This window comes from Cucurbita pepo, chromosome 12 (assembly GCF_057944985.1).
Source record: "Cucurbita pepo subsp. pepo isolate OVF chromosome 12, ASM5794498v1, whole genome shotgun sequence".
Taxonomy (NCBI): domain Eukaryota; kingdom Viridiplantae; phylum Streptophyta; class Magnoliopsida; order Cucurbitales; family Cucurbitaceae; genus Cucurbita; species Cucurbita pepo.
In genome coordinates this window covers 2,715,061-2,741,429 of record NC_141809.1, presented here as the reverse complement: position 1 = coordinate 2,741,429, position 26,369 = coordinate 2,715,061, and the positions used below count along the sequence as shown (strand labels likewise).

At 39.2% G+C, this 26,369-nt stretch overlaps 6 protein-coding genes across 7 annotated transcripts; 2 read left to right on the top strand and 4 right to left on the bottom strand.

The window, feature by feature from the left end:
* Nucleotides 1-551: 551 nt before the first annotated feature.
* Nucleotides 552-3,160, top strand: LOC111806949 (protein BPS1, chloroplastic). 2 transcript variants are annotated; one of them, XM_023692496.2, is made up of 3 exons: nt 600-705; nt 789-894; nt 1,870-3,160. In XM_023692496.2, exon 3 carries the CDS (start codon nt 1,915-1,917, stop codon nt 2,914-2,916), a length of 1,002 nt encoding a protein of 333 aa, XP_023548264.2. In that variant the 5' UTR covers nt 600-705; nt 789-894; nt 1,870-1,914; the 3' UTR covers nt 2,917-3,160. The 2 variants fall into 2 exon arrangements, with proteins under 2 accessions (XP_023548265.2, XP_023548264.2); XM_023692497.2 differs by lacking the exon at nt 789-894 and having other exon boundaries at nt 552-705.
* Nucleotides 3,161-5,955: 2,795 nt separating this feature from the next.
* On the top strand, nt 5,956-11,030 carry LOC111806430 (mitogen-activated protein kinase homolog MMK2). Its single transcript, XM_087129140.1, has 7 exons — nt 5,956-6,064; nt 6,242-6,449; nt 7,921-8,050; nt 8,267-8,404; nt 9,124-9,456; nt 10,315-10,498; nt 10,638-11,030. Exons 2-7 carry the CDS (start codon nt 6,295-6,297, stop codon nt 10,808-10,810), a joined length of 1,113 nt encoding a protein of 370 aa, XP_086985266.1. The 5' UTR covers nt 5,956-6,064; nt 6,242-6,294; the 3' UTR covers nt 10,811-11,030.
* A 3,111-nt stretch (nt 11,031-14,141) lies between these two features.
* Nucleotides 14,142-14,830, bottom strand: LOC111807646 (brassinosteroid-responsive RING protein 1). The gene has a single exon (XM_023693451.2). The coding sequence runs from the start codon at nt 14,764-14,766 to the stop codon at nt 14,278-14,280; it is 489 nt and encodes a 162-aa protein (XP_023549219.2). The 5' UTR covers nt 14,767-14,830; the 3' UTR covers nt 14,142-14,277.
* Nucleotides 14,831-15,686: 856 nt separating this feature from the next.
* Nucleotides 15,687-19,084, bottom strand: LOC111806364 (uncharacterized). The gene is made up of 9 exons (XM_023691636.2): nt 18,851-19,084; nt 18,624-18,755; nt 18,342-18,363; nt 17,513-17,569; nt 17,351-17,432; nt 17,152-17,247; nt 16,939-17,063; nt 16,835-16,853; nt 15,687-16,060 (listed from the first exon to the last, which is right to left on the bottom strand). Exons 2-9 carry the CDS (start codon nt 18,724-18,726, stop codon nt 15,800-15,802), a joined length of 765 nt encoding a protein of 254 aa, XP_023547404.2. The 5' UTR covers nt 18,727-18,755; nt 18,851-19,084; the 3' UTR covers nt 15,687-15,799.
* Nucleotides 19,085-21,180: 2,096 nt separating this feature from the next.
* LOC147789825 (uncharacterized) lies at nt 21,181-21,786 on the bottom strand. Its single transcript, XM_087129124.1, has one exon. The coding sequence runs from the start codon at nt 21,784-21,786 to the stop codon at nt 21,181-21,183; it is 606 nt and encodes a 201-aa protein (XP_086985250.1).
* Nucleotides 21,787-23,149: 1,363 nt separating this feature from the next.
* On the bottom strand, nt 23,150-25,819 carry LOC111806609 (uncharacterized). Its single transcript, XM_087128911.1, has one exon. The coding sequence runs from the start codon at nt 25,772-25,774 to the stop codon at nt 23,339-23,341; it is 2,436 nt and encodes an 811-aa protein (XP_086985037.1). The 5' UTR covers nt 25,775-25,819; the 3' UTR covers nt 23,150-23,338.
* Nucleotides 25,820-26,369: the final 550 nt, after the last annotated feature.

Below are 26,369 nucleotides of genomic sequence, written 5' to 3'. Positions count from 1 at the left end.
TTAAGGAAAGGATTAAATTATTATGAACCATTGAATATTAATTAAATCTAAAATATTTATAAATGTCTCACCTAATTTAAAAAAATAAATAAATAAATAAAAAGAAAACTTAATTATTCAATTGGAAAAAGTTGGAAAAATGTGGACTTGTCAAAGGCGGCGACAGCTAAGAAGAGAATACCATTATTGAATACTCGGATAGAACCCTCCTAAGATAGTCAAATTACGCTTTTGCCCCTACCATTTCTAGCTTTTTATTATTTTTTTTTTTTAATATATAGAAAATTTGAGTGATAAATTGAGTCGTAAATTTTCACTAAATATTTAAAAATAAATAAATAAATGCTTTTTTTAACAATTTTTTATTTTTTAAAAAGTTTAAGATATTTAATTAAATTAAAGAAAGAAAAAACCCAAAATGGTCATTTGGAAAAGTATGGGAAAGGAATTTGTCAAAGAAACCCTAATAAACAATATCAAGTTGCCGAATGACGCGTTTGTTTTTTCTTCTTAGCATATTCCGTTTCAAATTTCCCAAAATACCCTTGTCAAAATCACCATTTTTACCCAATCAAATCCCGCCACGTCATAACCCACGACTCCCCCTTCAGTCACCGATGAATAACATTATCAAAGTCTATGTCTTCTCTTTCTAGATCCACTGACATTCCCGGAAATTCCCAGAGCCCTTTCTTCAACCACTTGGTATTTATCGTTTCTTTTGGATGAATTTTTTAGTTTGTGAGCTCTGTTTCTGATGTTTTAGTGATCTTTTTTCGCTTTTCTAGTTGTTAGATTTTCTTTTCTTCTTTTCTTGTTCGATTTGGCGCTGGATGTTTAGGATTTCTATGCTGTTCATCTGTTGGTTCATCAATTAGCAGATCTATCTCTTAGGTGAGTTATTTTTGAGATATTTGTTTCTTTTTGTACTGTATTGTTTGATTTCTCGTAATATTAGGTTCAGATCTCCATGTTTTTATTTTTATTTTCTTTGAATTAGCTACTTTCTGTTGTCTGAGTGATTCTGGATGCGCTTCGCTTCTTGGATGTGTTTTTTCGAAGAAAGTTTCATGGATCTTTGAGGTTTACAATATGTATGTTATGTTTGCGGCTAAAAGGATAGATTAGTAGATGTGAAAACGGAGATCTGAAGACTTTGTATCTGAACGGCTCAGTTTCTATCCTTGGTTCTGTGTTATTCCATGAAAAGGATGTACTCTATGAGGTTCAATTTGATTTTTGTGGATTGGAAATCTCAGGAACACAACACAAGGCGAATTCAAGATAATTAGTCTTTTTTTCTTTGGATTTTGTATTAGTTTTGATGTAGGATCTGTAGATCTATGTTTAAGAGATATGTTTTGTAAAGTTTTGTAGATAAGAGGATTCTCTGTTTCTTTCCTGCCTTGTACTTGAAACTTAGGCTGTATAATGAGAATTACTGGCTGTCTCCTCCACCCCGATATCCAATTTTCTGTTATTATTGGGAAAATAGGATGTGATGGGGTTTATTCAATTATGTTTCTTGTCTTTGGTTGTTTGATGCTCTGCAAATTCTGTTACTAGAAAGTCTAACATCGAGTTCTAGGACCTTGCACGAAGAATAGGACTTCTATGCGCAGAGAACGTCATTTTGCAACGTTCCATGTATACTATTGAGCATATTGGCTAAGGAGATTTTAGTGCTGTTGATTGTAGAGAAATTTTGCAAATGCAATATTCTTAAACATGAACTCACATGAATTTCAAACTTGATACTTTTTGTTGATCAATATGGTTTTATTTCCTGATTTTAAATTACTGCTGAAGCATTCTACCTCATTCGATCATTGAATCGTACCTTACCATGTGGTCTGATATTCTCTGCAGCCATTTCATAGCATCAAGATCTCATAAATACCTTAGTTCACGGGAATGAGCCGACCACAGGAACCACACAGACAGTTTTTCCCCTTTGGGAATCCTTTCCGCACGATATCTCCCAAAGGTTCGAATTTTTCTTCAAAACTCACCGCAATATTGAATGATTTTGAGAGAAACCTTGCTGAAAGATTAAGAAAGCTCCATCCATCTAGTAAGGATGATGTTCTTAGCCTTTCTTGGATGATATTAGCTATGGAGTTGCTTTGTGAAACTCACAGTGATGTTAAAAATCTTATCAAGGAGTTAGAGCTCCCTGTGACTGATTGGAACGAGAAATGGATCGATGTCTATTTGGACATCAGTGTGAAATTACTCGACGTCTGCAACGTTGTTAGCTCAGAGCTTTCACACTTGAACCAAAGCAACCTCATGCTCCGATGCATCACCCATAATTTGGAGTCTGCAGACTCAAAGCGTCTCACCCGAGCCCGTGCTTCCTTAGATGAATGGAGACTGAACATTAGCACGACAAACTCTAGAATTAAGAATTGTTGTGTAATCTTAGACAGCCTTGTAGAATCTCTTGATCTTCCAAAAGTTAAGAACTCAGCCAAGGGTAAGGTTCTAATGCACGCATTGTACGGGGTCAAGGTACAGACAGTTTTCGTGTGCAGTGTCTTTGCCTCAACCTTCTTAGGTTCCCCAAAACTCTTCGATCTGAAAATTGCCGCTACATATTCGTGGGGACAAACTTTCTCCTCCTTGCAAAGTGATGTAAATAGTGAAATTAGAAGTATATACTCCCATGGAAAGTTTACCCCTCTGAAGGAGCTTGAAGCTATTGATCAATGTGTGGGCAAGCTTCATCAAATGATCCCAGAGAATCCTGAAGTCGAAGAAGTTCAACCGCTGAAGAACGTCATATCCGAGTTGGGAGGAAAGGCAGAGAAACTATCAGAAGGTGTACATTTGCTGTCGAAGGAAGTCGACAACTTTTTCCAGATTGTTTTGGCAGGGCGTGATGCATTGCTTTCAAACCTAAGGAAGGGTTAGATCATATGGAGAGGATCCGAGGAACACGAAATCAGACCAATTGCGGTGGAGCTAAACTCGAACCTGTGTACAGGGATAATAGGATGGTATCTCTTGTTTTTTTTTCTCTTAACAGAAGAATATTAACTAACCATAGTATAGAGTAGTTTAATATTGCCATCTTTTGCTTTTGAGTTTTGTAAGATGGAACTTTGAAATGGAAATGTGTAATATGGGGTTTCTATGTTTGAGCATATTTTCTTTATATTCTCCTTGTTGTTACTAGAAACTAAGACGAAATAGTTGATTCTTTTGGTCAAGATCATCCCATCTTTGGCTGAGGTTGACCCTTCTTTGGTTGAGGCAAACCCGTCGGTTTGGGTTAATGTCGATCAATCTTCCGACCAAAGAGAGTTAGTCAAGGCTAATTAAAGAGGTCAACCCATAGAGATTAGAATCTATTGTGCTCACATCAGAAGATAGACAGTTGTCGATCAATCTTCCGACCAAAGAGAGTTAGTCAAGGCTAATCAAAGAGGTCAATCCATAGAGATTAGAATCTATTGTGCTCACATCAGAAGATAGACAGTTCGTCGTGACTAAATGCAAACATATTTGTTTGGTTGCATAAAGATATGCTAGGAATGGATTATAGCATAATGGTATACCACTTGAATGAGAACTTCATCTAGAAGAGGCCTTACTCCAGGCTGAGACCGAGGCCACGACCAAATATCAACCTTACGAGCCTAGTTAAGGAAAAGTGAAAGTTGACGGTTGAGGTCAAGACAAAGAGCCCTCCATAGGAAATAGACTTGTTGGAGATCAAGAAAAAGATGACAATGTTCATGACAACATTCAAAACGGTGTGACAAGTTGTAGGATCGAATCTCGAAGCTCTAATTGAGTCAAAATGTTAACCATCAAGTCCTATGATGGTGAAGAAGATCTCGTGGAATATCTTTTACACTTATCAATTATGGACAGAACTTCATGTCGACCGAATGCCAAATGATACAAAGTTCGACCAATCCAAACTCTATCCTGGTGCTTCCTCTAATAAGCCCAAAGATCCTTGCAAATCAATTCTTCATCAAATCAAAGAAGAAAAGCACCAAAGCGACTACTTGGCATACCCTATGGGTTAGTCATGAGTTTCTCAATGTCACAAACTTACCCAAAAGGCTAAGTTTGTTATTCTCAACGATTAATAGTTCAAAATCTGGAGACCATCTCGGGTTAGACTAACATCATGCACAAAGTTCATTGCATAATATGTACATTAGAAGACGAACGCTTTATTCCATAGAAGAAAAATTATGTAAATGGTTGAATCCATAAGAACAATGTTCCCTAGTAAACTCGTGGTGCAAGGACATATCTCTCGTCATATAAAGGGCTAAGTTTTGTATGCCTATACTCATCGTAAAAAATGTACACCAAAAGATTGCATATAATGTTGTTTAATTGTGTGAGATGTGCGCCCATAAACAAATGAGGTCTCAAAAAGGGTTTGATAGATATTCCTAGAATGACTCGTGATTTAAGGACACACCTCAAGTAATAGATAGGCCTAATTATAGTTTGCTTATACTCGTTGTCGATAATGAGTACATCATAAAGTACCACAATTTTGCTCACGGGTGGAGAAAGTGGGGTTGGAAACTAACTACCAGAAATAAGGTGCAAAAATTGAATTAAGTAGGAAAGTCATATCAAGATATAAGCCTTTCTCCAAATTGGAATAATGGGTAAGGCTCACGTATTTATGACATATTTTGCTCGAGTTGAGAATGAATTATATCTAATAAAAATGGGTATAGAACTTGTGGTTAACGAGTTTTACTTTCTTTCTTGTATAGACTTTTTCGTAATTTTAAACGATAGTTTCATCGAGCTGTAACAAGCCATATAAGAGCAACTTAGTGATATATCGACCAAGTCATGTGATCATCCGTTCTATAATCATTATTGCTCTAACATAAAGCCATATATATCGTATTCGAAGACTTCTTAAAAATTGACAAAGTGAAAGCAATAAATAATTGACAACATGTGATTGAGATGAACGTACATAGCCACTCACGCGGTTGAGATCAACAACAAAATTATGTCCATAGACATAGCCATCACTAATTTTGTGTACGACCGTTGATGTAGTCGTCCTTAAACGTGTAATTTCAAAAGAAGATTAAATAAATAAAAAAAAGACCCATTACTCCTTCAGAAAGGCCGGTCGGGATCGGAGTTCGAAGAAAATTTTCTCCAACTTTTTTCAAAGACGGAGACATATTATAAGTATTCTTCCCTGCCCTGACTCTATCAACATCTTCTTGAATTACGAAACTAAGTATACTTCAATTGGTTAAGACATATATTTTCAATCAATAGGTCAAATGGGTCAACAAATGTTCGGATCATTTCACTTCTCCAAATGTTATTGAACTAAAAACTAAAAGATGAGTTCTTGTTTTCATATTCGAATATAAAATCAAATCGGTTCTCAATACTTCAATTATTCGCTACATTTAAAATTTGCTGTCCAAATGTGAAAATCGTCATTGATCGAGGAAGAAGAAAGAAGAGAGGGAGCAAGAAGGTCGTAAAGCAAGAAGAAACAAGAGAAGTCGAGAAGAAAGCGAGAAGAGGACACAATAAAAAAAAATTATTTTAAAAAACGAGGTCAAATCTAGAATTAGTCCAACGAAACATCCTTAGTTCCCACAATTCGATCAACTTTTTTTTTTTTTTTTCACTTTTTTGAATAAAATTAGATACAAAATGTTCATAAATGGTATGATATTGTTAGACGAACACGACTCTCCACAATGGTATGATATTAGCCACTTTGAGTATAAGTGCCTCATGGCTTAGTTTTCGGCTTCCCAAATAACTCAATAGTAATGGAGAGAGTATTATTTGATTATAAACTCATGATCATTCCCTAAATTAGTAAAAGCTTAAAATTCTACCAAATACTTAATTTAAATTTATATCTAATAAATGGATTAATTCAATACTAAAACTATTTTAAAATTAATAAGTTGAGTAGTCAAAAAAAAAATAAATAAATAAATTGGAAGTTGATCGAAGTCGTTCATGGAGGTGCGAATCAGAGAGCGGATACAGACGCAGGCCTGCGAGTCTCCTCGAAGTCGTCTGGATGAAGGTTCGTATTCCGTTCTAACTCTCTTATAAGTCAAACAATCTTGGCATAAATGCTCGCTTACATTTTTTCTGCAAATTTCAACACACTCCTCTTCAAATTTGGCCGTCTCTTCAACTCCCAATTCAGTTTTTGCCTTAATCTAAGTCGATTAATCTTTGTTTCTACTCTTCGATTTAGGTTTTTTTTGTGAATTTTGATCTGTTCACTTTATTGGGGCCTCGGGAGTGTCAATGGAGCCCGGTCCTTTTAATCACCACATCAGGGGAGTGCCTACCCATGGGGGTCGATACATTCAGTACAATATCTATGGCAATCTATTTGAAGTTCCTAGGAAGTATATTCCTCCGATAAGGCCTGTTGGAAGAGGAGCTTATGGAATTGTCTGGTATGAAGCTTCTCTTCTCTGTTTCTTCCTTTTGATTTTGCTTGTTCTTAGTTCTTCTTCAATGTGTAAAACTTTGTTGTTTTCTTTACAAGAGATTTTTTCTGTACTGTGTAATTTGTGGAAGAGGAGATAAACAATAGTTTTTAGAAAAGGGAGCTGAAAGTGTGATCAAAACAATCGGTTAGGATGGACATCTTCAGGGTCTTTTACAGATCAATATGGACTGGTTCTTCCTTTTACCTATATTATTTGAGTATCTTATCTTCTCTGGCCTCTGCAATTTACTAATTTACTAGGGTCTTGTGAGATTTCCATATTGGTTGGAGAGGGGAACGAAACATGCCTTATAAGGGTGTGGAAACCTCTCCCTAGTAGACTTGTTTTAAGACCGTGAGGCTGATGATGATACGTAACAGGCTAAAATGGATAATATCTGCTAGAGATGAGCTTGGACTGTTACAAATGGTATTAGAGCCAGACACTGGGCAGTGTGTCATGGATTGTGAGATCCCATACCGGTTGGAGAGGAGAATGAAGCATTCCTTATAAGGATGTGTAAACCTCTTCCTACTGACGCGTTTTAAAACTGTGAGGCTGACGGTGATACGTAATGGGCTGTTATAGATGGTATTAGAGCGAGACACCAAACGGTATGCAAGCGAGGACGCTAGGCCTCCAAGGGGGTGGATTGTGAGATCTCATTTGGTTGGAGAGGGGAACAAGCATTTCTTATAAGGGTGTGGAAACCTCTCCCTAGCAGACCTGTTTTAAAACCATGCGCTGACGGTGATACATAATGGGCTATTACAAATGGTATCAGAGTCATACACCAAGCGGTATGCAAGCGAGGACGCTATGCCTCCAAGGGGGTGGATTGTGAGATCTCATTTGGTTGGAGAGGGGAACAAGCATTCCTTATGAGGGTGTGGAAACATCTCCCTAGTAGACGTATTTTAAAACCGTGAGATTGATGGCGATACGTAATAGGCTGTTACAAATAGTATCAAAGCAGACACTGGGCGGTGTGCCAGTGAGGACACTAGCTCCCAAGGAGGGTGGATTGTGAGATCTCATATCGGTTGGAGAGGAGAACGAAACATTCCTTACAAGGGTGTAAAAACCTCTCCCTAGTAGGCGCGTTTTAAAACCGCAAGGCTAACGGCAATACGTAATGGGCCAAAGCAAACAATATCTACTAGCAACTAGCAGTGGGCTTGGGCTATTACGATTCTTGTCTTGCTATGATCAATGTAAAAAATTTTAAACATGTTTAGGCAATCATTATAGACATTAATCCTTTCTTGTAACGATCAATGTGAGATTTGACATTGTTTCTTATTCCTGCTCTTGTGTATCACATTGACTTGTTCAGATGTATTTCTCATTATTCTCAATGAAATCTTGGTTTATTACCAGTTACATATTTGTATATGAACAATTAAAGCAAGACATTACTTGTTTGTCTATTCAGTGCTGCTTTGAATTCAGAAACAAATGAAGAGGTTGCAATTAAGAAGGTTGGCAATGCATTTGACAATAGAATTGACGCTAAAAGAACCTTGCGAGAAATCAAGCTTCTTCTACACATGGAACATGATAATGTAAATTTCAGTGTCTATATTACTTCAGATCTTTTATTTACAATATGTAACTTGTTTATGATATCCTTTTCTTGATCTTAATATTACTAATATCTATTAGTTTTTGCCTTATTGGAGTATCCATCGCCATATTAAGTATGAGCATTGAGTATTGACTACACTTTGCTGCTATTATGTGACCATGTGGGCTAACTTTCTTTGCCCCCCAAACTGCAGATTATTGGTCTTGAAGATATTATAAGACCTCCTCAGAAGGAGACTTTCAATGATGTATGCCTTGTTTATGAATTGATGGATACTGATCTGAATCAGATAATACGGTCCAATGAATCGTTGACTGATGAACATTGTCGGGTTAGCACCTCTCATCTTCTTGCAATTACATAACAATGAACATTTGAATAAGATAGCCTCCAATTTGAATGGTTTTTGTGGGATCCCACATCGTTTGGGGAGAAGAACGAAGCATTCTTTATAAGGGTGTGGAAACGTTTCCTAGCAGACGCGTTTTAAATACCTTGAGGGGAAGCCCGAAAGGAAAAGTCCAAAGAGGACAATATCTGCTAGCGGTAGGCTTAGGTTGTTACAAATGGTATTAGAGCCAGACACTGGACGATGTGCCAGCGAGAAGGTTGAGCCCCGAAGGAGGGTGGACATGAGGCGGTGTGCCAGCAAAGACGTTGGGCTCTGAAGGAGGTGGATTGGGGGGTCCCACATTGATTAGAGAAGGGAACGAGTGCCAGAGAGGACGCTGGGCCCTGAAGGGGGGGTGGATTGTGAGATTTCACATCGGTTGGGGAGGAAGAACGAAGCATTTTTATAAGGGTGTGGAAACTTATGCATTTTAAAACCTTGAGGGAAAACTCGAAAGGAACAGTCCAAAGAGAACAATATCCGTTAGCGGTAGGCTTGAGCTCTTACAGTTTTTTACTTAACTCGTGTTCTAAATTTTTTCAGCTTCGTTTCATTCTTAACATCATCAGTTTATAAAGAACTAATGATTATTAGATTTTATTTTCTTTTCCCCAAGCTGTGTTTTTTGAATCTTATTAGTACAAGTTTTTGGTGTGCAGTACTTTGTGTACCAGTTGTTACGAGGGCTAAAATACATACATTCTGCTAACGTTCTACACCGTGATTTGAAACCGAGCAATTTGTTCGTGAATGCAAATTGTGACCTGAAAATTGGAGACTTTGGGCTTGCAAGGACAACTTCTGAAACTGATTTTATGACTGAGTATGTTGTTACTCGGTGGTATCGTGCACCTGAATTGCTTCTTAATTGTTCAGAATACAGTGGAGCAATTGATATCTGGTCTGTTGGCTGTATATTTGGTGAAATTATGCACAGACAACCACTGTTTCCTGGAAGAGACTATGTTCATCAGCTAAAACTTATTACTGAGGTACGCTTGCCTGTTATCAGAATCAGAATCGGCCTTAGTCTAACCGTCCAAGCCCACCGCTATCAAATATTGTCCTTTTTGGGCTTTCCTTTCGAGCTTCCCCTCAAGGTTTTTAAAACGTGTCTACTAGGGAGAGGTTTCTACACCCTTATAAAGAATGCTTCGTTCTCCTCCCCAACCAATATAGGGAGAGGTTTCCACACTCTTATAAAGAATGCTTCGTTCTCTTCCCCAACCGATGTAGGGAGAGGTTTCCACACTCTTATAAAGAATGTTTCATTTTCCTCCCCAACCGATGTAGAGAGAGGTTTCCACACCCTTATAAAGAATGTTTTGTTCTCCTCTCCAACCAATGTGGGATCTCACAATTCACCCCCTTTGAGGCCCAGTGTCCTCGCTAGCACTTGTTCACTTCTCCAATCAATGTGAGACCCTCCATCCACCCCCCCTTCAGGGTCCAACGTCCTTGTTGGCACGCTGTCTTGTCTCCACCCCCATTCGGGGCTTAGCCTCCTCTCAGGCACATCGCCCGGTGTCCAGATCTGATACCATTTGTAACAGTCCAAGCTCATTACTAATAAATATTGTCTTCTTTGAGCTTTCCCTTCTGGGCTTCCCCTCAAGGTTTTAAAACGCATTTGTTAAGGAGAAGTTTCCACACCCTTAGCTCTCCTCCCCAACCGATGTGGGATCTCACACTTAGCTTCCTATTTTTTGCTCTTTCCCCGAGTCTGAGTACCGAATCAAAGTAAACTAAAGATCTGTTTTCTTTTCCAGCGGGTGTATTTCTATTTTGTGGCACAACCTTCACCATGCCTCTAATCTGACTTTACACTGTTTTTCTTTTGGTTTATGAAGCTCATTGGATCACCCGATGACTCGAGCCTCGGATTCTTACGAAGCGACAATCCACAAAAATATTTTAGACTTCTTCCTCACTTCCCCAGGCAACAGTTTTCCACTCGATTTCCCACCATGTCTCCTGCTGCAATCGACTTGCTGGAGAAGATGCTCGTCTTCGATCCTACAAAGCGCATTACAGGTATAATTCGAATCGATGACTAGTAAAACTAAACCAACTAGCTCTAAGTCATGCCTTTAACAAGATGAGATTGGGATTTTAAGATTATACATTATTTTCTTCGTTTGGATGATCACCTCGAACCTCGAACGCTTTGCAGTTGATGAGGCACTGTGCCATCCTTACTTAGCACCTCTTCATGATACCAATGTGGAGCCAGTATGTCCAAGGCCCTTCAGTTTTGATTTCGAGCAGCCATCGTATACTGAAGAACACATTAAGGAACTTGTATGGAGAGAATCCATGAAGTTCAACCCGGATCCCGCTAACTGAGGATCATGTGTGTGTTATCTTTTCGAACTAGATTTTATCTCTTCCAAATTTGAATCCTTCTCATGGTTAAAAGTGTTCGTGATGGATAGAAAGTTAGATCTAGCACGAGAATAGACGATTCCTAGTTAAAACTTGTTCTATCTTGATGATATATAGAAATTTGTAACATAAAGTTCCTTGAGAGTGTTAAGTTTGTTTCTTTAAGCTTGACTCATAGGCTTTGTGATACATTTTTGCTCACCAAAGAACCACTCAGGAATGCCCAACAAGTAAACACTTGAAAATACGTCTAGGAAATAGCCGGTATCGGTCAGTTGGTAGAGCAGAGGACTCAAAATCTTCGTCTCACTGGTTTGCTATGAAAATAAATAAGGATAATATGTCGGAAATGGCTAGTAAAGACTCATCTAACCGATGCTAGATTAATCATATTCTGAGTCGGAACAATGAACAACCTATTCGAAGTGATAGGAATATTTTAATGAAACTCTACTCGTTATTATCGTTCAAGAGTTTAAAATCATACCACCGATACAAAAACCAAGAACAAAACACCACGAAATAGGGACCAAATACATAGCCTGACCCAATAAACTCAACACAACAATACTTTCAACCTAACTCCTATGAGATTTAGGCATTGTTCATCTAATTTTTCATGAGCAGCTCATCACCCTTTCAAAAAAGAGCACTTGGAGATTCAAAAGAAAAAAGAAGATTGTTGATACGACATAGAAATCTAGGGTTAACTAGAGAAGTTTGCGCTCGACTAAAATATGAGCAAGAACAAGAAAAAGGTAGCGATAGATAAAACGACACTCTTGAATACAATGAACTAGTCCTAATTTGTTGGCCTGTCGGCAGGTGATATCGACATCAAAGAAGGAGGGGATAGGGATTTTAGCCGAGGATGATTCTAAAGCTTTGCATTTGCTACAACGAATGGATGATAAATCAAGCTCGAGAGTGATGAGAAATAAAGAGAATAGTAAACTAATACTGACAACCGATTTAAGAATTGAAATACTCGATCGAGAAAAAATCCAGTATGGTTAAAGTATGTATATTAATAGTGTAATTTGACCATATTATTATTATTATTTAATGAATTTTTGCATTAAATTATAATGTATGATAGTTTAATACGGTATGTTTAAAATAATTATGAAGGAACCATGACGTAGCATTTTTTTTTTCTTTTGGCATTAAGTTGTATTTTCTTTAATTAAAAGAAATAATTAAAATACTTACTTGTTTTCCAAAATTAAAATTTTTAATTCTTTTTTATTAGGTTTGTTGACTATGAGATAGATACTGTTGACTGTTGACTTTCTAAAAGGATGGCTGTTTCTTTTTCCAAATAGTCAACGGTCAAAAAACATGATTTTTTTTTTCTTATATGTTTTATTATATATCTAACATTTATTTTTTATTAAAAAAAAAAACATATATATATATATATATATATATATATATATATATATATATATATATATATATATAGTTAAATTTCTCTTATGGGTTGATTTTCGAGACCAAGTCAAAGGTTTAGAGAATATTAACGGTCAAAGCAAATAGAGAAACATGGTTGACTTGTTCTTATTAGTCAATGTTTGAGAAAACTTTCATTCTTATTTCTTCACTGTTTGAATTGCTCAAACATTAATTTTTTAAAAATAAAAAAAAAAGACAGTTTAAGTTCTATGTTATCATATATTATCAGTGTTTTTTTTTTTTAAATAAAGAAATATATGGTAATGAATATATATATTTTTAAATATTACTATTTGACTCATTCACGTGCAAAACTATTTAAAAACATTTTATCATAAATTAACTTTAACTATCTTAATTTGTTATTAAAATAAGATCGTCACTGCATGCATGTCACGTTTATTATGCACGAAAAAGTTCATTTAAACATTTTCATAAATGGCAACAATCTCGTCATCTGTGTAAGGTGTCTTATCTTTACCTGAAATAAAAAAAAAATAGTATTTAAAGAAAGATAGTAACCTTATTGTTGAGGTCGGTAAATGCAATCATATACAAATATTAAATCCATATCAGCCAGTCTCGAAAGGGTATAAAAATATTAAACTCAAGCCAGATTAGTCGAGAGGTTGAGCTAGAGCTGTTAGAAAGTGCATTTTTCGACTGGCTCTGAATAGCCCAAGTGAGATGAAACGGAGTAATTGTTGTGACTCAATAAATCAAGTGACCTCCCTTTTATACAAGAGTCCAACTCTCACTTTCTCGATCTACAATTTTCTTTTCTTTCTAATTATGTTATCTTCATCCATACATTAGTCTTTTTATCTTTACCTCAAAAATGGTTAATAATAATAAGATATACTCAATCCGCTACTATACTGGTTAGAAAACGTGAACACATGCAACTACCGTCTTGAAAATGTTTGCTGAAACCACTACACCTAAATGGTGGTGAAAGTTCTCTATTTATAATCATTTGTCAATTGCATGAAGTTGGTCACAAACTGTTTTGAAGGCACGGGCATACTCAGCAACAGGTTTGGTGTCATGTTTCATCAGCTGCAAGTCATCCTTGAGTCTCAATTCACGAGCTTTCGAATAATGGTTGAACATAGTTTCCAACGCAAGCTAAACATCACGTGCAGTGGAGAGACCAACGACAACAACAATGACTTCCTCGGTGAGAGAGGAGAGCAGGAGACAAAGAAGTCGTTTGAGGAGGTTTCTAGTTTAAAGCGAGGTGGTGGAATCATAGTTCCATCAACATAGCCCACCATGTCTTGACTCTCAAGGAGAAGGAGAAGTTGGCTTTTACAAAGAAGATAATTAGACGAACAAAGTTTAATAGTGATCATATGGATTAGAGTGTTGAAAGAAAGAAGATGATAAGAGGATTCGGAAACCATAGAGAAAAAAAGAATCAGGGTTGTTAAACTGAAAAAAACTCTGATACCATGAGAATGTTTGCTGAAACCACCCCACTTAATGGTGGTGAAAGTTCTTTATTTATAATTATTTACAATATAGAGAATTACCGTAAATTACAAATAATATGAAAAAAAAAACAATAAAAGGGAAGAATAATAAATGAATACAATATATTTGATTGCAAATATCTAGATATTTATCTTATAATAAACGGTCAACTATTCTTAACAAGTCTCATGTTTTAATGAGTCTACCACCTTAGATTCAAATTATCTTAATGTTGTTCTATAAAGCTTAGATTCTTTTTTAAATATGATATTAATTATAAATTGAATTGATGTTTAATTAAATTGGACTTTTATCTTACCATAATAACATTTTTTTTTTTTATCTTACTTGAAATTATATCTTGATTTAAACATAGATTCCCATTAAATTATAATTTAGATGTATACAATTTTCCACGTCAGGAACAAAAAAAAAAAAAAAAAAAAAGACAGAAAAAAAATAATTATGTTGTCGCTGTAATTGGTAATGAATTTTTGCTACCCTGAAACGGAGTTGACCTCCGCCGCCAGCTCAGCGGCGGTTCCACAGGCGGCCGACAGCCGTTGATTGAGTTCATCAACCATTCCATCAGGCACAAACGGCGTTCTACAGAGTGGACACGTGTCGTGATTGTGATTGATCCAACGCTCCACACACCTCCGGTGGAATATGTGTTTGCAGTTCATCAGCAACCGGATCTCCTCCGCGCCATCGAACTCGTAGAAGCAAACAACGCAATTCTCCGGCGGGTCGGAAAGATCCGAGAATTTCACCACCGGGAGAAATTCGCGGAGAATGACGGCTGACGGAGGAGGGTTGGGAGGAAATTGGATCTCCGGCAGGGTGGATTCGCGGCGGAGAAATGGCGGCAGCCACAGGAGGCGGAAACAGGACACGACGAGGTGAGTCAGGACGTCGTTGACGGTGAGCAGAAGGAGGAGTACGCTGGGGAAGAGCTCCTCCGTGTAAGTCACCGGAAAGCCCATTATCGGGGTCGGGTCGGGTTTCTAGAGAGAGAAATCTAGAGAGATTTTGTTTTTGGCAGTTACGGTAATGGCGGCTCTGTTTGTAAAGTGGGGATTTTATTTAATATATATAGAGTTTGGGAAGGGAAAAAAGCGGGTGGGAGATGATAAACTCACACGGTAGTGCGATGAGGGTGATGGAAATAACCAATGGAGCCCACTCTCTCTTTTTTTTTTTATTTTTTTTATTTGTATTTAACAAATTCAAACTTAAATTATTTTAAAGAGAATTAAATATTTTTTTAAAGAAAGCAATTAACTAAATAACATTTAATCATTTAGCTCAACCTTTAAGCAATTTAATAATCATTTTTTTCGATGGCTTAATCATAAGAATTTGATGGTCTGTGGTTTACTTGGAGCAATTTTATACTAGATAACATCTTCAGAATTCTAAGCTGTGTTGGTACGTTAGAATAGTCCCCACTCTTAAAAGCAAAGAGTAAATAACATAACCATGTCACGAGGCGATGCGTTTAAAGTAAGAGATTGTATCCGGTAAAAGTTATATATGGTAAAATTATAGACAAGAAACTGAATTATATATAACAATATTTTGAAAATGTAATTACTTGAAAATGTATAAATCTAGAGTCAATATTTCTCTAGATTTCCACCCTAAATGTTTCGTTCTCCTCTCCAATTGATGTGAGATCTTATACTCTTCCTTTCTCTCTCTTCAAAATAACAACAAAAAAAAATAGGTGAATTATGATTATTATAAATTCAAAATTTGATCTAATAATTATTTCCACTTTGATCTAATAGTTATTCACACTTCTAATTAATCTCTCAGTTGAAATGATTCATTAATTTAGTCTTATTTGTCGATGTATTGAATAATCTTAGGACCTCTCTATTATTTTAAAAAAAATATAATATAATATTTAACATAATTTCTTTCCACTGGCTGTGAATTGTACTACAACTGCCCTCTTACTACGAAAATGCAAATCTAAAGAGGGTACATATTTGCAAAACAATATGGAACAAATCAATTGTATTGACCCGGAGTCGGATACGGAGCATAACCCGTTGGCGGATAGCCTTGATAATGAGTCGGGACCGGGTAGCCTTGAGCCGGGGGAGGGGGCGGGTATCCGAATGGTTGTCCAGACACCGTAGGAGGAGGATAACCATCCGGATCAGGAACCGGCTGAGTCATCCGAGACATCTGCTGTGTAGGAGGCACAGCCATGGCTGGTTGGGGTCCAAAATTGCCATCTCTTTTGTCCAACTCAAGCTTGTGCTGTGTCTGCAGTTCTCCATAGCAACAACATCAGAAAAAACATAATAGGTCGAGGATTGTTGGGAGAGAGTCCTACGTTGGCTAATTTAGGGAATGATCATGAGTTTATAAGCAAGGAATATATCTCCATTGACATGAGACCTTTTGGGGAAGTTCAAGACAAAGCCATGAGAGCATATACTCAAAGTGGACAATACTATACCATTGTGGAGGTTCGTGAGTCCTAACATGGTATCAGAGCCATGCCCTTAACTTAATCATGTCAATAGAATCCTCAAATGTCTAACAAAGAAGTTGTGAAATTCGAAGGTGTAGTCAAAAGTGACTCAAGTGTCGAACAAAGTACGAAGACTCCAGAGAAGGAGTCGAGCCTCGATTAATGAGAGGTTGTTCGAGGGCTCTATTACTTTGTTCGAGGGGAGGAGTCCTCACATTGGCTAATTTAGGGAATGATCCTAACAGAATATACTGATTTGTATTGTAATCTACTACTCGTTCAACTGCAGAATTCATGCATGCTACTACAGAGAGTTCATGTATAACACGTGCAAATCCGTACCCTTTGAATTGAAGAATGAGATTATCTCTATAAGGTGCAGAAAGATGGTTTCCGTTCATATATTGACGGTAGAAACTTTCTTAAACTTTGTATAAACGTTAATAGCGTTAATCCTACTTTTCAAAGTTCATGAGTTTTTTTTAAACACGATACTAACTGTAAAGATATCTTTGAACTTTTGAAAATTCTAACAGGACATAATTTTTAACGCTCGGGCGTACCTGCATGCACGCACAAACGCTGCAAAACAAACGAACAAATTCATAAATGATAGTATGATTCAAAATATGAAAAGAACTTCAAGATTGAAATGCAAGCCCCTTACGTGCAGTAGACAAAGTTAGATAAACAGGACATTATATGTGCGGTCTCTTGAAGTTCTTCACTTCCAAGCAAGCAAGCAATTAATGAGCATATGCAAGCCAGTTGTGAGAGGCACAACATAAAGCCCTGCAAAGTAAGCCCAAACTTGTAAAGAGAGAAAAGAATGAGATGCGAGTAACTCAACAAACGAATGGATCGAGAGCGAAGACGTTACGATGATGCAGTTATCACACTCAGTTGTCTGTATATTGAACTCGTCTTGCAACATGAAACGTGTCGATGCAACCGAGTTAGTAAAGCAACAGAAAACCTGAATAGAGTTCATAATCAAAACACGCAATTCTTCAAACTATGACCACAAAAAGATGACTAAAGGCTTATAGGAGATGACGGTTCTTGATCGATAAATGTACCTCGGTGCATAGACAAGCTGCAGGACATTTACTTTCTCCACACTTGCCACTGCAAGGCATGTAGCCACCACAACATGTGTATCTATGATAGATTCATCGAAAGGTTTAGAAATGGTACATACTTTATCTTCTAATAAAATTACAAACCGTCGTCGAAAATACCTCGACATATCATTGTAAAGAGCTCGTTTTCGCAGAAGGTATGAAACACATGGGCCACTTTTCACAAAATCAAGAAACATTGTAAGAAAAACCATATCAAAGTACTCTACAAACCTAGAAAGCAAGAAAAACCAATACCATTTTGAATACTATAAAGCTTGCACATATTTACCTAGAAATCACGAACCTCCATAATGGTATAATATTGTCCATTTTGAGCATAAGCACTCGTGGAAGACCTCATACCAATAGAGATAACGTTCCTTACCTATAAACCGACGATCTTCCTCTTAACTAGTCAATGTGAGACTACTCCTTTTAATAATCCTCAACAATCCTCCTCTTGAACAAAGTAACCATAGAGCCTCCCCGGAGGCCTATGGAACCCTCAAACAACCTCCCTTTAGTCGAGGCTCGACTCCTTTCTATAGAGCCCTCGAACAAAATACACCATTTGTTTGACACTTGAGTCACTTTTGACTACATCTTCAAGACTCACAACTTCTTTGTTCAACATTTGAGGATTTTATTGACATGGTTAAGTTAAGGACATGACTCTAATACCATGTTAGGAATCACGAACCTCCACAATGGTATGATATTGTCCACTTTGAGCATAAGCTTTCATGGTTTTGCTTTTGGTTTTCCCGAAAGACCTCATACCAATGGAGATAATGTTCCTTACTTACAAAACTCATGATCTTCCTCTTAATTAGCCAATATGCGACTACTCCTTTCGATAATCCTCAAGTCCACAAACTTAACAAACCCTTTCAATTACAGAAATCAAAACTATAACTGAGAACTCATCAGAGAACAAACAGCTTACCAGAATATAGAAAAGCAACAATCTGCAAAAAATAACAAGATAATGTTCTAATTAGAAACCCCTCAAATAGTAAAGGAACCAACAGCCGCCATGGTTAATCACATGGAAAGGAACAGAGCAAGAGAACAAAATCAACAATGATTCGATTTAGGTAACTTCTTCCCTATATCATTAACGAAACAGAGAAACAGAACCCAACTAAAGAATCAAGTACAAACCCAAGATTTTCAGCATTCATCCCAAAAAATCAAAGCAATCAAACAAAAAATCACGAACACATACAAGATGGGTGGGCAGAAATGGTGCCCATAAGATCAGTGTGCCATAAATTTCTATAGCTCTGACGAAGCTGCATTTTATCGACATAATCAGCCTGCGACGCCATGGTCGAACAGCGAAGGAGCCGCTTCGAGGCTGAAATTCGAAAATCAAAACACAACCCAGATGGGGTTTTGAGGCGAATTTGAAAAGGGTTAAAAGAGGAGAGACTGAAGTGGAAGCAAATCGACCTCTAAAAATGGCAACTGAGTTTGAGAGGGAATAAATTCCTCTTTTGAGCTGTATTAAGTGCCAGAGAAGATGAATCTGTGTGCGCCGGCCGTGGTATTATGGAGAATTGAATCGAACGCCATTGGGCACTGCAACAAGGAATTCTAAGGATCTTCACAGCCAACAATGGAGCTTGCGCCTTGGGGTTTCTTAGCGGTAAAGGAAGGGATGAACTCGGAGGACAATCCTTTTTTAGTTTCAAAAAATATATTTATTTTACCTACTTCTTTTTCCATCTAACAAAATTCCTATATTTTTTTTTCTTTATATTTTTAAATCAGTAGAAATAATATCCTTGCAAAAAAAAAAAATAATAATAATAATAATAAATAATAGACGTTAGAATTAAAATGTATCTTCTAATAGAAATAAAATAAACGTGTATGTATCTAAGAATTATTAAATTCGAGACTAATTACAAATTGACATAGGGGGACGATGTCAATGAAAGATAGGCAGCTGAGTTAAATGAAGAAGAGCCCAAGAGAATGAGATAAGACGTCTATTCCTTGAGTCACTGCCTCGTACTTTAGGTAGATGGCTTCACAAGAGTTGTCGAGATCAGTTCAAGAGAGAGCATTAGGCTAGACGTGAGTGACATAAGCTGGGTAAGAATAAATAAGTGTCAGTGTAACTTAGAGTTCGTAAACAAACACCTATTCTATTTACCTCGTTCAATCAGTAATAGTCTCGACAATGGAATTGAAGTTTACCTCGGGAAATAATAGTTCAACCCCAGTTCAATGAAAGAATAAATGGGTTCCGGAGCTTGACCTTCTAATCATCCAGCCTATCTATGTATTTACCTCTAAAATGGCCCAAAATCCCGGGAAAGTATCAACTCTCATTAATTTCAGCATCTTTATCGAGTGAAAAAGAGAAATGGCCCAAAATTTCGGGAAAGTATCAAAAAAATAATAGCTGGTCCTTACGGTCGAATTCATAAGGAGTTGAGTCTTTCCTTCATGCCTGTTCCGTCTCATTCATCTTTCGTCTCTCTTCTTTCTTTGATTTACACATGGAAAAGAAAGTGTTCGGTTCCATAACCATGGGTTCTAATGTACGAGATCTGCTCTTCATAGACAAACTTAGGATTTGCGCGATCCCAGGTAAGATCGGTTCAAATCATAGGATCCTTTTCTATCTGCTGCACACTTTTCTATCTGCTGCACAAAATGTGCATTTAAGCAATTGTTACATAGATCCTATATCTATCTGTATGAAGAAGAAATCATTAACAAAGGGGGTTCTTATTTGTACAAATGGTACTTCGAACTTGGAACGAGCATAACTCCTCACTCTCATCCGAGAGAGAGCAAGAGGAAGAGATACGTAATTTAAGGCGAGATTATAGTGATTTAGGAGGGTTTCGATTCTGTACCCGTTGAGCGAATTGGGTGGAGAGATCCAGAAACCATGAAGTCCAACCCGTTTCAACCCAACTCAACCGTTCACGACCCATGGGTAGGCACTCCCCTGAACAACTTGTGGTCTGCACCTCCTCTACAACTCGCCTGCATGAAGTTGGAATCGCTAGTAATCATCGGTCATCACGTCCCAATCACCTGTGACCTACGCCTCCTCTCGACTCAGTGAATTCTTGACAATTCTTGACTCGGTTCAATGGCTCATCCTGGCTCAGCTTGGCAGCTTACTTTATATCGTTTTTTAGATAGTTTTAGGACATATATGGAAAATAATTATCATGTTTAAATGAACAGTCAGGTATGTCATGTTTTGTCTTGCCATGTAAAGTTATGTGAGGGAATGATGTTAAAGGTAAATCATCGCTCCACGCGTACCTCCCATGTGCTAAGTGACACAATCGAACTTTTGAAGGCAGCGGACTAGCGATTGTGCGGCACACTTTCCAACGACAAGTGAGCTAAGCCAATTTGTTCTTGCGTCGCCTACGACCAAGCGACGTATGATCGAGCCTCTAGCCTCGGTTTTAAAAGAAGGTTTTAGAAAACGAGGAGGGAGAGAGATTTTAGAAAGAGAGATTTTAGAAAGAGACGTTATATAAGCAAGCAAGAGAGAGATAACAACGGCTTAACATATATAACCTTGGGTAGGGAGAAGTTGACGACTAGTCATATCCCCCTATAGTACATTCTGAGACATTTATGTCTGGCAGGCCTAGACATTATATTTTTGAGGCGTCATACGCCCTAGAACTACAAAAGTAAAAACACTAAAATGAAAGACATGACAAGGGTTTGGCTTGTCATGGGCATGCGACCATGGGCAACACGCCCTGGACGAGCATGACCGTGACATCTTCCTCCACCTAATTGGTTGACGTCCCTGTCAACCGACTACTTTCAAACCTTGCGATGTGGGTGGCGGCGGAGTTCAGATCTTCGGCGCGTTCCCAGCTGGTTTCCTCTGTAGGGAGATTCTTCCATTTGACAAGCAATTCGCGAATCGTCCGTACAGGTCTTCCTATCTTCCTAACCCTGTCGACTAGGATCTCCTCTACTTCTTTGGTTTCTTTTTGTTTCAGATCGATGTTCGGCCTCGTGATTGCATTTCGTTGGTCGTCGTCTGGGTCAGGGTGGTAGGGCTTCAAGTTGCTCACATGAATGACTTGGTGGATTTTCATCCATGCAGGTAGTGCAACTCGGTAGGAGGTAGCCCCGATCTTTTTAAGGACTTCAACCGAGCCTTCATATTTTTGAACTAGTCTCTGGTCCTTTCGGCTGCGAAATCTGATCTGTTCTGGTTTCAGCTTGATGAGAACTTGATCTCCCGCTCGGAATTGAAGGGGGCGACGCTTCTTGTCCGCCCACTTTTTCATATGCTTAGAAGCCTTCTCTAAATATGCCCGGGCTATATCTGTTGTCTGCTTCCATTCTCTTGTGAAGTTTTGAGCTTGAGGGGTTCTTTCCTGCATAAGGATGATCAATAATATGGGGTAAGGCCGGTTGTCGTCCACTCACAATTTGGAAGGGACTCTTTCCCATAGACGAGCTTGTCTGACAATTGAAGCAAAATTGGGCGACATCTAATAGTTGTATCCAGTTCTTCTGGTGAGCGTCGACGAAGTGACGTAAGTATTCTTCGAGAAAGCAATTGAACCGTTCTGTCTGTCCATCGGTTTGAGGGTGATAACTCGAGGAGATGTTCGAGGTTGTTCCCAAGAAGACGATTAACACAGTCCAGAATGTCCCAATGAATCTGTCACCCCTATCGCTGATGATACTCGACGGAATACCCCATAACTTTACAACGTGTTTGAAAAATAGTTGGGCTGTGAGTTCAGCCGAGCATAATTTGGGCGTGGGGATGAACGTCGCATATTTTGCGAATCGGTCTACGATAACCAAGATGGCGTCATATTCCCCGACTTTTGGGAGGTGTGTTATGAAGTCTAGAGACACACTTTCCCAGGGTCTTGTTGGCACAGGAGAGGTTCCAAGAGTCCTAAGACTTTGGCTTTCTCGACTTTGTCCTGTTGACAGATGAGACACGTCTTGGTGTATTGCATGATGTCGTCTCGCATGTTTGGCCAAAAGTACCCTTTTTTTATTAGGGCGTATGTTCTTTGCCACCCTGGGTGTCCGGCCCATAAGGTATCATGACATTCCTGAATGAGCTTCTTCCTCAGTTCTCCCGTTCTTGGGACATACAATCTGTTTCTATAGCTTTGGGCAGGAGAAGTTGACGACTAGTCATATCCCCCTATACTACGAAGTTGACGACTAGTCATATCCCCTATAGTACGAAGTTGACGACTAGTCATATCCCCCTATAGTACGAATCCCCCTATAGTACGAAGTTGACGACTAGTCATATCCCCCTATAGTACGAAGTTGACGACTAGTCATATCCCCCTATAGTACGAAGTTGACGACTAGTCATATCCCCCTATAGTACGAAGTTGACGACTAGTCATATCCCCCTATAGTACGAAGTTGACGACTAGTCATATCCCCCTAGTACGAATATCCCCCTATAGTACAAAGTAAAAACACTAAAATGAAAACATGACAAGGGTTTGGCTTGTCATGGGCATGTGGAAACATGACAAGGGTTTGGCTTGTCATGGGCATGTGGCCATGAGCAACACGCCCTGGACGAGCATGACCGTGACACTAAGCACGTGCATTTCTACTAAGCACGTGCATTTCTTGCAAACATTAATTATACCTTCGAGGTTTACTAAGTAATAATAGTTGGATACAAAATCAAGCGGAAGTTAACAAAGAATTAGCCAAAAAAAAAAAAAAAAAAAAAAAAGAGGATCATAGCAATAATTGGTGAATAATGAACTTAGAGGTAATATTGATGACACAATTGTGTGATGTTACAAATATTATTAAGATAAACAAATGAATAAAAACAAAAGTTCATTAGTAGGACATAATATTTTGAATTGAATTTGATGAACAGTCATGAAACAAATGACTCCAAATAAAATTGGTGATCATTGGAGATGAGACTCCTTAGTAGCCAGGAAACTGTGGTGGAGGCGGCGATGAATACTGGAAGCCGATATTTGGTGGGAGAATTAAGTCCTCGAACGCTGGCGGTGGAGAAGAATCGGGAGCAGGAGGAGGAGTTTCGATCGCAGGAGGTGGAGATTGTTCTGGTGGCGGCGGAGATTGCTCTGGTGGGGGCGGAGATTGTTCTGGTGGAGGCGGGGATTGAACGGGTGGGGGCGGAGATTGTTCTGGTGGAGGCGGGGATTGAACGGGTGGGGGCGGAGATTGTTCTGGTGGAGGCGGAGATTGAACGGGTGGGGGCGGAGATTGTTCTGGTGGGGGAGGAGAGTACACGGGTGGGGGTGGAGAGTGTTCTGGTGGGGGTGGAGAGTAAACGGGTGGGGGTGGAGAGTGTTCTGGTGGCGGTGGAGAGTAAACGGGTGGGGGTGGAGATTGTTCTGGTGGCGGTGGAGAGTAAACGGGTGGGGGTGGAGAGTAAACGGGTGGGGGTGGAGAGTAAACGGGTGGGGGTGGAGAGTATACGGGTGGGGGTGGAGAGTAAACGGGTGGGGGTGGAGAGTATACGGGTGGGGGTGGAGAGTAAACGGGTGGGGGTGGAGAGTATACGGGTGGGGGTGGAGAGTAAACGGGTGGGGGTGGAGAGTATACGGGTGGGGGTGGAGAGTAAACGGGTGGGGGTGGAGAGTATACGGGTGGGGGTGGAGAGTAAACGGGTGGGGGTGGAGAGTAAACGGGTGGGGGCGGAGAGTATACGGGTGGGGGCGGAGATTGTTCTGGTGGGGGTGGAGAGTATACCGGTGGGGGCGGAGATTGTTCTGGTGGGGGTGGAGAGTATACCGGTGGGGGCGGAGATTGTTCTGGTGGGGGTGGAGAGTATACCGGTGGGGGCGGAGATTGTTCTGGTGGCGGCGGAGAGTAGACGGGTGGGGGTGGAGATTGTTCTGGTGGCGGCGGAGAGTAGACGGGGGGTGGCGGAGAGTAGACGGGGGGAGGCGGAGAGTAGACGGGGGGAGGCGGAGAGTAGACGGGGGGTGGCGGAGACTGGTCGGGCGGTGGCGGAGAGTGGTCGGGCGGTGGCGGAGAGTGGACTGGTGGCGGTGAGGATGGAACAGAGGGCGTTCGTGTGTGAGATGTTGGCGGTGGAAACACAATCGGAGATGGTGGAGACCCAACTTCTACGTAAGGGATTTCACCCACAGATGGTGACGGCGGCGGCCTAAACCTGGGCGATGGAGACTGAACAAATGGATCATCAGCACAGCCACCACACTCCATGGGTTTATCCAAAACAGAGCTACACTTGGCCGCATCTCTCTGCTCCGGTCGATTCCCCAAACAATTCCCAACATCATCAAAAGAATTCTTAGATTCTTTAGACCCAACACACGCCGCATCTTCCTCACTAAAATAATTACTCGAACAATTAAAGTAAATCAATTTAGGCAACTCACAAACACCCCCAAAAACAGAGCCCCTCAATTCATTCTTACTAACATCCAAAACCTCCAAGCTATGCAGCCCCGACAACGATTTAGGCAGCTCGCCGACAAACAAATTGTCACTAACATCAATATGTGTCATATTCACAAGCTTCCCCATCTCGTAAGGGAAACACCCGCTGAGGTTGTTGCCGAGGAACAGGGCCTGGTTGAGGTTGGGCATATTGCCGATGGTGTTAGGAATGCAGCCATGGAACTCGTTGTAGGCGAAGGACACGACAGAGACGGTGGAGTTTCCGATGGTATGTGGGATGAAGGAATTGAATCTGTTATTGTTTAAGAAAATGGCATCGAATTCCTTAGTGAACAGAGCAGGTGGGATTTCTCCTTCGAAGTTATTGAACCTGAGATCGAGGTACTTAACGACGGACCATTCAAGAACAACCTCAGGGAAACGGCCGACGAAGCGGTTGGTGCTGATATCAAATTCAAACATGAGAGTGAGCTTGTAGAAGCTACGAGGAACGATCCCACAGAATCTATTGGAGTTAATATGGAAGAGAGCCAAATCGGTGATGAGGGCTAATTCCGGCACCAAATGGCCGGCAATATCGCCATGGTTCAAATCAATGCCGGCGACAACTTCAATGGTTGAGTCATCAAGCGCCGTGGTACAAAAGACGCCGACGTAAGAGCAGACATCGGCACCAACCCAATTGGCGGTCATGTTAAGAGGGTCGGAGTAAATGGCTAATTTCCAAGCTTGAAGGGCGATGTAGGCCTTTTTCAACCTCTCATTAGGGAAAGTGTCGGGAATGTCGAGTTCGTATGTGTAGTCATCTGGGAGGTTTTCGTAATCTTCTAAAGCTTTAAGTTGGCGGCGAACGATGAATGAAGCTTCGGCGTCGGAGACAGCGACGGAGAGAAGTGGCAGAGAGAGGAGGAGGAGGAGGAGAATGCCGCCATGGTTAACATGGTTTCTAAGAAGACAAGTCATTGTGAGCTCTGTTGATGTGTGAATGAGGAGGGGATTGTGGCATTTTAAAGTTTATTTTTTTTCTATTTTTGGTGAAATGGGTTTGTGTGGATTCATGGGTTGAGATTGATTTTAGGATTTGCAATAATAATAATAATAATTTTTTTTTTTATTGTGGTGAAAAGGTTTGTAATAATTTTAGGATTTATGCTTTATTTACTAATCTTTAATTTGATTTGTTTAAATTTGAAGTAACCAAAAAATTTATAAGACAAAAGTCAAAATGACGGATAAGTCAAATTTAGGGTTTAGGGTTTAGGGTTTCATTTATTAACTATAGACATGAAATTTCACTCTTGTGTCCATAAATTTAATTATTATAGTCTAGTCGATCATTTACAACTAAGTTTAATTCTAAATGGGTATTAATTATATGTATTCATTAAATCCAATATCATATACTTCGTGAATGGTAAAATAGTTGATCCGATAGATTTACGGAACATAGTATTGATCGATAATTAAAAAAAATGTTTTTTATTTATATTTTCAAACCGCTCATTTAGTATTATATTATGCGAAATTATCATTAACTAAATTTGAGATTAGTCCATGC

What these genes read in the sequence shown, in the direction of transcription:
- LOC111806949 (XM_023692497.2), top strand. Translation starts at nt 1,915, where the DNA reads ATGAGCCGACCACAGGAACCACACAGACAGTTTTTCCCCTTTGGGAAT.
- LOC111806430 (XM_087129140.1), top strand. Translation starts at nt 6,295, where the DNA reads ATGGAGCCCGGTCCTTTTAATCACCACATCAGGGGAGTGCCTACCCAT. An exon ending in TGACTGATGAACATTGTCGG is followed by an intron (nt 8,405 to 9,123) that starts GTTAGCACCTCT and finishes TTTGGTGTGCAG; the next exon opens with TACTTTGTGTACCAGTTGTT. An exon ending in AGCTAAAACTTATTACTGAG is followed by an intron (nt 9,457 to 10,314) that starts GTACGCTTGCCT and finishes TGGTTTATGAAG; the next exon opens with CTCATTGGATCACCCGATGA.
- LOC111807646 (XM_023693451.2), bottom strand. Translation starts at nt 14,766, where the DNA reads ATGGGCTTTCCGGTGACTTACACGGAGGAGCTCTTCCCCAGCGTACTC.
- LOC111806364 (XM_023691636.2), bottom strand. Translation starts at nt 18,726, where the DNA reads ATGGCGTCGCAGGCTGATTATGTCGATAAAATGCAGCTTCGTCAGAGC. An exon ending in CATTTCTGCCCACCCATCTT is followed by an intron (nt 18,364 to 18,623) that starts GTATGTGTTCGT and finishes TATTTTTTGCAG; the next exon opens with ATTGTTGCTTTTCTATATTC. An exon ending in CTTTACAATGATATGTCGAG is followed by an intron (nt 17,433 to 17,512) that starts GTATTTTCGACG and finishes AATCTATCATAG; the next exon opens with ATACACATGTTGTGGTGGCT.
- LOC147789825 (XM_087129124.1), bottom strand. Translation starts at nt 21,786, where the DNA reads ATGCAGGAAAGAACCCCTCAAGCTCAAAACTTCACAAGAGAATGGAAG.
- LOC111806609 (XM_087128911.1), bottom strand. Translation starts at nt 25,774, where the DNA reads ATGACTTGTCTTCTTAGAAACCATGTTAACCATGGCGGCATTCTCCTC.